Source organism: Geotrypetes seraphini, chromosome 16, assembly GCF_902459505.1.
Source record: "Geotrypetes seraphini chromosome 16, aGeoSer1.1, whole genome shotgun sequence".
In the NCBI taxonomy this organism is placed as follows: Eukaryota; Metazoa; Chordata; class Amphibia; order Gymnophiona; family Dermophiidae; genus Geotrypetes; species Geotrypetes seraphini.
In genome coordinates this window covers 43,241,863-43,251,809 of record NC_047099.1, presented here as the reverse complement: position 1 = coordinate 43,251,809, position 9,947 = coordinate 43,241,863, and the positions used below count along the sequence as shown (strand labels likewise).

Sequence of the window (9,947 nt, the reverse complement as noted above, 5' to 3'; positions counted from 1 at the left end):
CAAAATAAATTTGAAATCAAAATCAGTAAGCTAATTGTGATTTCAAATCAAAAATCAGCAGAGCAAGATACCATTATTAAATTGATTGTCATGGGACAGGATTATAGACTAATCCATTAATATTGATAAATGTGGACATGTGAATTGCAAGTCCATGTAGGCAAGAATGAATATATAAATAGGGTTTATGAACTTTGGTAACTGGCAAGCTTAGACTTCACCAATGTTTTTGACCATCGCAGTAATTTATTTTTATTTATTTAAGCATTTATATACCATTTATTGTCAGGTACTCAAAGCATTTTTCCCTGTCTGTCTTGATGGGCTCACAATCTATCTAATGTACCTGGGGCAAGGAGGGGATTAAGTGACTTGCCCAGGGTCACAAGAAGCAGCTTGGGTTTGAACCCACAACCTCAGGGTGCTGAGGCTGTAGCTCTAACCACTGTGCCACACTCCCTTCAAACTCTATGAATACTAAAATTAAATCAACAACCATCAGCAAATTATTTTTTATTTTATAACCAAAAAAAATATACAAAACCACTTGAATTTCAGATCTAAAATCAAAATCAGGGTGAAAGAGTGATTTCAAATACAAATCAAAAATTGTACAAAATGATTTTAAATCATCATTTCAGTTTACTTGATTTTAACTCATCCTCAACATTGACAATGGATAAACTGAAGGCAGAAGACCTTCATAAAGCTGTATGCCCTAAGGTCAGAGCCGGGATAGACATAGAAACATGATGGCAGATAAAGGCCAAATGGCCCATCCAGTCTGTCCATCCACAGCATCCACTATCTCATAGAAACATAGAAGAAGACGGCAGAAAAGGGCTACAGCCCATCAAGTCTGCCCACTCTGCTTACCCACCCCCTGTCTATGCCCTAATGACCCAATTTCCTTATCTCCTCCTCTCTCTATTGGCTAAGGCTCTTTATACCTGCATTGTGATGTCATAGAGCTTTATGGTTACATGATGGCAGATAAAGGCCAAATGGCCTATCCAGTCTGTCCATCCACAGTAACCATTATCTCTTCCTCTCTCTAAGAGATCCCACGTGACTATCCCGGGCTTTCTTAAATTCATACACAGTCTAACCACAATGCCATACCACTTCCAAATAAATCCCACACTTTTAAAGCATGACATAGCAATGACAGTTTTCGCATCACACATTTTCTAGCAGGCATGCTTCCAAGGCCCACCTCCCCTTGTGTTTCCTGGCAGAGATCCCAAACACTTTTATCAGTCTGTATTGTTTCTGCCTTGATGGTTACATCTTTTTTTAAATGGGCTCCTTTGTGTTCGCTCTACAAACCCCAGGCTGGAGAAAAGCAGGAAAACAGGAACAGATGCAGCAGTGAACAATAAAAAAAAAAAAAAAGGCAGAGAAAAAAAACAATGAGCAAAAGGTACATTACAGCCCTGCTCCACCTGCCAGTCAAAACACTGTAGGAGCAGAAGCTCTGGTCTGGATAGGAGAGAACATCTCTTTTCGTTTCTCACAGGCATCTTTACCCACATCCAGCAATTGTCTTTTTCGTAACTCTGCCAGGATGAATTTCAGGAGTTAAAACCAACCAGCAACCAGCAGTGGAGCGCCCAGCCTTCTCTTCACTGTCTTTCGCTTCGATTTTATGATTTCTTTTTTCCTCCCCCTCTTTTAGGGAAAGGTAGGTGGGTAAGTGGGGGGGTTTATTAAGCAAACCTCGTGAGGGATGGCAAATCTATTCTTGCCTGTAGACCAAGCCTATAGCCAAGGATCTTCAGCAGGAGGTGGAAATCTGCTGGCCCTCCAAACCTTTTCTCTCAAAGGAATGTTTTTGTAAGGAACTGGAACAGACGGCAAAATCCAAAATGAAGGGGACGGTTACCTGCCAGTCTCTTAGAAGGTAAGAAACCCTCTTGGGAAGTGGAGGGGGGTCTTTCTCTTTCTGCCTGTTCTTATGGTCAGAAGTTTTTAGCTGTAGTCATTCCCAAAATATGTAAAACTCAGCCCAAAGTGCATGGTCTGGGGGAGACGGTGACATTGTTCCTGGTGCTGCCAAATTGACTTTCTACAGTATGCTTCATAGTAGAAATCTGCTTTCTGTTTTCAGCTGTTACTTGGCTGCTTATTATTTCTAGCTGGAAAAAAAAATTGGAAAATTGTCAGCACACTGCAAAGAACACCTATGTCATTATATGAGGAGTTGGGCAAAGCAGCCACCAGGATTCAAGAAAGCCGGAGAGGCACAGAGATCCCTAGTTGTAAGGGTATCGGGGATAAATCAGAGATGAGTCCTGATGGTGCCTCGGGAATGAAATTAGGGCCTCGCAGTCCTTCTCTGCTGTCATGGTCATCCTTGATGTTTCCGTGCGTTCAAGCACAGAATTAATGCATATACACTAGTGAGCTACTGCTATGTGTGAACAGGTCTATTTCATCTACGACTACACAGAGATCCAAAGCAAAGATGCATTATTTTTCCATTGTGAATCTAATAAATGATCTCTCAATTTGAAGTGGAGATTCACATGGAGACGCGATATGAAGAGACTTTCAGAGTCAAAAAATTGACTTAAAAGACGGAGATTGGTAACTATGGCAACCTCAGGGAAGCAGGGCTGCCTGGGAAAGGGTCTATGACACATTTATAGACTCCAGGATCTCAGCTTGTTGCTAAATATAGCAAAATTGTCTAGTGTTCGATACCGAGGGGTGGGGGGAGGCATTTATAAACACGGAAGTCTTTCTGTAAGTTTAGGGGTTGAATTAGCTGGGAAACGTGGAAACCTTCTCGTTGGCGCTTACAAAGATGCAGTACTTGTAGATTTTAAGTCATTTTTCCAACAGTAGGTTCAAATGGGTCTGGGTATCCCTGCCTTTTTCCTCAAGATGACAAACTACCTTCCAATGGACAGCGGATAATTTTCAATAGTTTTTTCCACTTATATTGTATTGTTTTTATGTATTTTCAATAAAATATTTATGGAAAAGAAAAGGTTACCAGATGCCCCCAATCTTTGAGAATGTCTCTCAATTAGGAACCAAGATCTATTTGCATGCACTGCTTTCAATGCATATTCATTGGGAAAATCCTGAAAACCCGACTGGATTGCGGCCCTCGAGGACCGACATTGGACACCCCTGCTCTAGACAAACCCCAATGACACAAACAATTGTGTGTGCATCCTTGGGTTTGTAGGATAGAGAACCTGTCCATTTCTTGTTGGGTTTGCATGTTTGTTTTTTACAAGTTGGATATGGGTCATTCCATGTCACGTGGTCCAGAGCCTATCTAGAGTTTGGGGGCATGATCTCAACTAGCTCCAGAGATAGGGGCCCCTTTATTTTGGCCACTATTTTGTGTCCATGAAAGATGTTGACTGGGGGCCCTCCTTGAAATTGGACCAGTTGACATGGAATTACCCATAAGGTATCCTTTGTGGTTTCTGGTATGAAAGACAGGTTGCTCCATTGCCATCCCCTCTTGATCTGATTTCTCTCCAATGTGACCTTTGGGTCTGTATGAGTGTCTGGTCTTCCACATCCAGACTGTTGTCGTTATGTGGATTTGCAGTGTACCTCAATCTCCTCAGCACTTCAGTGTTCATAGTGCAGACCATGCAGCTACTTTGAAACTGAAAGATCTAGCAAATTAATTTGAGCCCCCAGCTTACTCAAAAAATGAGAGAGAACAATCAGGTCAAAATTCAGCTACCATAGTCAGTGGCCAAAATATCCATCTTGATACTGACACTATAGTTATCTCATCTAGAAAAGGTACAGAGAAGGGTGATGAAAAATGATTAAAGGGGTGATATGATAGAGGCCTATAAAATACTGAGTGGAGTGGAAAGGATAGTTGGGAATCACTTGCTCACTCTTTCCAAAAATACTAAGACTAGGGGGCATGCCATGAAGCTACTAAGTAGTAGATTTAAAACAAACCAGTACTGTAATCTTGAAGCAGGGACTCTAGATCATTTATTATTTTATTGTCCCTTTATTATGGCCTTTTGGAAATCAATTTGGCCCCAAATTAATTGTTTTTTGGAGAATCATGTAGCAATATCCTATGATACCATTTTATTCGGTATGTCAATGAGAACAAAAAGCCAAATTTCATCAAAGAATAATAAACTTTTAATGATTCTGACAGGAGTCACCATACAACAGATCATAAGTAATTGGAAAAATTGGAATAGACTCAATTATAACTTTTGGTGGAATTCGATATGTCACATTTACAAAATGGAGAGAACAATAGCTGTGCAAAAAGGGAATTTTAATAAATTTAAAGAGATATGGGGACCATTAACAAAATATTGCAATGAGTAGATACTATTTTACATTATAGATACAATTTAAGGTAGAAGGGATGGGAGGGGGAAATTTGAATTTATTAAATGATTAGATTACTAGGAAAGATTATTTATGTGATATATTTGATTGAATGTAAGATTGGAAGGGTGGGAGGGATGGGATAAAAATTTTTTATCTATTAGTATCATAAATGATATAATTTCAAATGATGTATTCATTGACAAATGTTTTATATATATATGCATTTGTTGTAAGATAAAAAAATGAATAAAGATTTACAAAAAAAACCCCAAAAATAAACCAGAGAAAATATTTCTTCACACAATGTGTAATTAAACTCTGGAATTCGTTGCCAGAGAATGTAATGAAATTAGTTAGCTTAGCAGGGTTTAAAAAGGTTTGGATAATTTCCTAAAAGAGAAGTCTACATAGGCCATTATTGAGATGGCTTGGGGAAATCCAGTGCTTATTCTTAGGATATAAGCAGCATCAAATCTGTTTTACTACTTGGGATCTGGGTTGGCCACTGTTGGAAACAGGCTACTGGGCTTGATGGACCTTCGATCTGTCCCAGTATGGCAATTCTTATAACTTCTGCACCTCTTCAATGGGTAGTGACACTGGGTATAGCATTCTTTTTTATCCTGGTCCCTCTACAGCCTCACTTCTCTTTCAGTTTCTACTCTTTCCTATTGTTTTCTTTCTCTCTTATTGATTGGCATTCCTTTCATGACTTCAGTTTTCTGTGGTTTTAATCCATATACCATTTTGATTCCTGTACTGAAAGGTGGTATATTAAGTATGATAAACATAAGCCCAAAGAATACTGGTAAGCGAAACAAGCCTTAAAAGCCTTACACTGCTTCTTAGAATCCAATTAATTTCACAGCTCCGAACCCTCTTTCAATAACAAATTCCATGCTTGCTTCCTAGTATCCTGCAGACATATGAATGGTGTGGGAACACATAACAGCATATCCTCCACAGAATACATTTTTAACCACACTTTCGTGAAATCAAGGCCATAAGTACCAACATTTTAAACTGAGACCAAAGTGGCCCATCCCATTTGCTCAGTTAAGGTTTCTCCACTTTGGATAGGTGACATATAAATTCCCTAGACATAACCACAAAGGGAAAAGAACTAACCCTACAAACATGCAAAGCCAAACACAGAGCTGAGATTTGACAATGGCCTTCCAAAGTAAGGATCCCAGAAATCCGGATTTCCGCAGACATCGGACGGCTTCAAGTTTTAAGTTTAATGAAAATTTGATATAACGCCTATCAGTCTTCTAAGCGGTTTGTACATAATATAGTAAAATAAATAGAAAAATAGTCATCAAGCAACAGTGACACCTAGTGGATAGATTTAGGACCCAGGTGCAGGGCCTTTAGAAAAATATTATCATTGCAATGACTAGGACAGGTCAGCTTATTGGTCTTCATTCTTGCTATACTTGTGTACTATCCCAAGGCTGCTGTGAGAGGTCACGAGAGCCATTATTTTTTAGCAGGAGCAAGAGGCCTTTGCTCCTACCCAGGGTTACCAGATTTTCCGTTTGGAAAATCCAGACCCCTAGACCCGCCCAGTTCCACCCATCCCTGCCCTGTTATGCCCCAGTACCGTCCCCAATAGCCTACTCTCGTCGATTTCTTAGAAGCTTTTCAAAACCTAAAGTGCCAGGTTTTGAAAAGCTGTACAGACCCCCAGATGTCTGGTAATCCTACTCCTGTCTCCAATGACCCCACTGGACCACTAGAGATATGAAATAGGCCCGGTGGGTCTACTGAGGCAGGGGAGGGTATTTGTGACTTTTAGGTTAGGGGAGTGGGAAGAAAGAAGGGGGATTTTTTCAGGCAATCAGGAAACTAAAAAAAAAAAAAAAAAAGTTACGTAAGTCTTGGCAGATATTCAGTGCTGGGACCTGCCTAGCTAGGTTGTCCAAAGTTAGGACAGTTTTTGAATAGTGCTGGCACCCACACAATCACTAGCTCTTCCCTAGTGCCATCCCCTGACCTGCCCACTTTTGACATGGGCTATCAAAATGATATTCAATGGCACTGACTGGTTTAGCGCCACTGAATATCACTGGTTTGGTGATTCAGAGAGATTTAAGCTGCCTGAAGCTTCCCCTTCCTGCTTAAAATTGCTCCGAAGTGGATCTTATCTATGTTTCTATAATGGATCGCGCCTAGATGTTATAGATGGATTAAATGGTCTCTCTAGGCCTATTACAGCCATGTTTTCCTATTATGCTAATTTTTTGTCTGGTATTTTCTTTTTCAGCAGGCTTTAAGAAGACCCTAGTCAGCATGGTCTTTCCAGAGGATTAAAATGGCTAAAGAGAATTCCACTTCCTCTAATGTCTTGGAAACGTCTGATTCTAAACCTCCAGTCTTCTCTCGGCATTCCAAGCTCCCTGTTCTCACTAAGAAACAAAGAGAGACAGAAAGAAGAGACAAGAAATCTCGGCGACGACAGAGGTACGTGGAGAAGGACGGCCGCTGCAATGTGCAGCATGGGAATGTGAGGGAGACTTATCGCTATCTGACAGACATATTCACCACACTCGTTGACCTCAAGTGGCGGGTCAGTTTATTAGTCTTCATTCTTGCATATGCCATCACTTGGCTGTTTTTCGGTGTGATTTGGTGGTTCATTGCCTATTGCCGAGGAGACCTCGATCATCTGGAGGACCAAAATTGGACACCTTGCGTGAATAATCTCAATGGGTTTGTCTCTGCCTTCTTGTTCTCCATTGAGACAGAGACCACTATTGGATATGGCCATAGGGTTATTACAGACAAATGTCCTGAAGGTATTGTGCTGCTGCTCCTCCAAGCTATCCTAGGCTCCATGGTCAATGCTTTCATGGTGGGTTGCATGTTTGTGAAAATTTCCCAGCCTAATAAACGGGCAGAGACATTGGTTTTCTCCTCTCATGCAGTCATCTCATTAAGAGATGATAGGCTTTGCCTCATGTTCCGGGTTGGGGACCTGCGTAACTCACATATAGTAGAGGCCTCTATCCGAACCAAGCTTATTAAATCAAAGCAGACGCTGGAGGGTGAATTCATCCCACTTAATCAAACAGACATCAACGTGGGCTTTGAGACTGGGGATGATCGGCTGTTTCTGGTTTCACCTCTCATTATCAGCCATGAGATTAACGAGCACAGTCCATTTTGGGAAGTCTCGAAGCATCAGCTGGAGAAGGATGAGTTTGAAATTGTCGTCATCTTGGAAGGCATGGTAGAAGCCACAGGTATTGTCTCAGTGTGAAATATAATCCCTTGTGTTATTACAAAAATTGAAAAAACTAATTCTTGGTGTTTAGTGGTATTTTCCTTAACTAACAGAAACCCACTGAATTCATTTCAGATGAGAGTCTCTTCAGTCCTTGCATTCTCACACACCATCACAAAGAAGAGCAAGCTATGTGAATAACATGATCAGGTCTAAAGCATCCTGCCATTCTCAGAATGATCTGCATGCATCTAATATACACCCTTTTGTTTCCAACTCTGTTGTGGCTATACCACAGGCAAATTCTGACATCACAAAAATAATATATGGGGGCTACCTTGGTGAATCATTCCCACCACCACTTGCCAGGTTGTTATTAGAGCAAATAAATAAAAATCTCTCCAGCTGCAATAAAAGCCCTTGGAAGAACTGACTTGGGGCACCCTTAGCTCCTCATAGCTACACAGAATTTCTTACATTTTCAAACTATATGAGGCTGCCAACAGAAGTGATGTTTATTTTGAATGCTTGCTCTTGTAAGCCAATTGCGTTTTAATACTGAAATGTTTACTCAGCCCATTTTTTGCATCAGAATAATCTCACAGTTGCTGCAAATCTTATAGGTATGGTCTTATGCTTTCTATTTTTAAGGATTTTCTGACCTCTAGTGGTAAATCAGCATGTACTGTATAATGAGAATTTCAAGCTTATACACACAATGCCGTAAGCGTAGAGAGAATGCAGACAGAATCTGTGCTGCAGTGCAGAACACCAGTCATTTAAATATTTTATGGTTTCAGAAAGGATGAACATTTCAGACAGAAGGACCTTTGGTTGCTTTCTTCCAAGCATAAACATCATCTTTTGCACACAGCAACCAGCACAAAAAGCAAGGATACTTACCTGTTTGTTCTGGTTCTTTATTTCTAGCATGGGCTAAATTTACTCCCATGTGCTGAAACCATTTGGAGAGTACTTTTATAACTGTGCAGTTCATGGGTGTTGGAACAGTGGTGGCTACAGTGGTTGGTCAGAAGAGACGGCGCTCCCGCCTCCGCCGCTCTCATTTTAAATCTTCGAGCAGCAGCAACGAGTGAGCCTGCTTCTGTTGGCGTGCCCTGGAAGTCCCGAAGACTGCTGAGGTAAGCCGACAGCAACAGGCTCACTTATTGCCAGCAGCCAGGGAGCAGGTAGGTGGGAGCCAGAGAGAGAGGTCTAGGGCAGAACTTTTGCTCCCCAATGTTCCATTGCCTATGGTGCAGTTAATAAGGGGATAATTTTATAAAGTATGCGAGAACATTGATATACATACAGTGTGCGCATATCTTCCAGAGCACGTATTGCGACTCAAATGTGCATGTGTGATATTTAGACTATGTTATACATGTCAAATAAAAATGTCATCCCACCAGAGGTGCAGAATAATAATGCCCACTTAAGTGACTCCCCTATTTGGTGCCTTGGCTCAGTTTGGGAAGCTCTGATATAAGATAACCCTTTTTTAATGGATAAGTTCCCTTTGAAAATTATCCTACTGAAACTACACATGATATTTTCTCAATCGTATACATGCACACCTTTGAAATTCAAAGGCATGCGTATAAAATGCAAACCTATCTGCCCTAATCCTGTTTTGCTGTGGGTAAAATGTTAAGTGTGAAATGGTCTTCAAGATATACTTTCACCTGCAGAAACTCTGGGCAATTTTCTATGGCGTCATGTCTGCAAATGAAGCGCAGTTTAAGCATGTGAATGATTTTATTTTTAATTATTCGATGTGCTAAGACAGAAACTAAATCACACTTTGTTTTTTGGTATTGCTTTGAAAGGAAATGACACGATATTCAACAAATGCTAGAGTGATTTTCCTGCTTAAAAAAATGATAGCACATTCCTTCCATTGGCATTACCTGTATAGAATGTTTAAATAAATACGTACATTAAAGCAAAGTGGATTTCTATAACTACAAAATGCGCATAGGTTGTCAGATTAGAACTTAAATATTGATCAGCTCCAAGTAATTATGACTAAACTATTTTGTATGGGGTTTTTGTCGTGCCAGGAATGACCTGCCAGGCCAGAAGTTCATACCTTGTGGATGAAGTGCTCTGGGGTCATCGTTTTATGTCGGTTCTAACTCTAGAGGATGGCTTTTACGAGGTGGACTACAACAGCTTTCACCAGACCTTTGAGGTACCCACCCCTTCTTGCAGTGCCAGAGAAATGGCTGAGGCTGCCGCCCGCATGGACGCTCACTTGTACTGGTCAATTCCCAGCCAACTGGATGAGAAGGTGGAGGAGGGGACTGAGAAAGAAGCAGGGAGTAAGGAAAGGAATGGCAGTTTAACCAACTGTGAAAATGAGTCTAAGTTATAA

The 9,947-nt window shown here is 40.7% G+C and overlaps 1 protein-coding gene across 1 annotated transcript; it reads left to right on the top strand.

Moving 5' to 3' along the window:
- The first annotated feature begins 6,658 nt into the window (after window positions 1-6,658).
- Window positions 6,659-9,947, top strand: KCNJ9 (potassium inwardly rectifying channel subfamily J member 9). The gene is made up of 2 exons (XM_033923403.1): window positions 6,659-7,589; window positions 9,634-9,947. The coding sequence occupies exons 1-2, from the start codon at window positions 6,659-6,661 to the stop codon at window positions 9,945-9,947; spliced, it is 1,245 nt and encodes a 414-aa protein (XP_033779294.1).

What these genes read in the sequence shown, in the direction of transcription:
- KCNJ9 (XM_033923403.1), top strand. Translation starts at nt 6,659, where the DNA reads ATGGCTAAAGAGAATTCCACTTCCTCTAATGTCTTGGAAACGTCTGAT. An exon ending in AGGCATGGTAGAAGCCACAG is followed by an intron (nt 7,590 to 9,633) that starts GTATTGTCTCAG and finishes TTGTCGTGCCAG; the next exon opens with GAATGACCTGCCAGGCCAGA.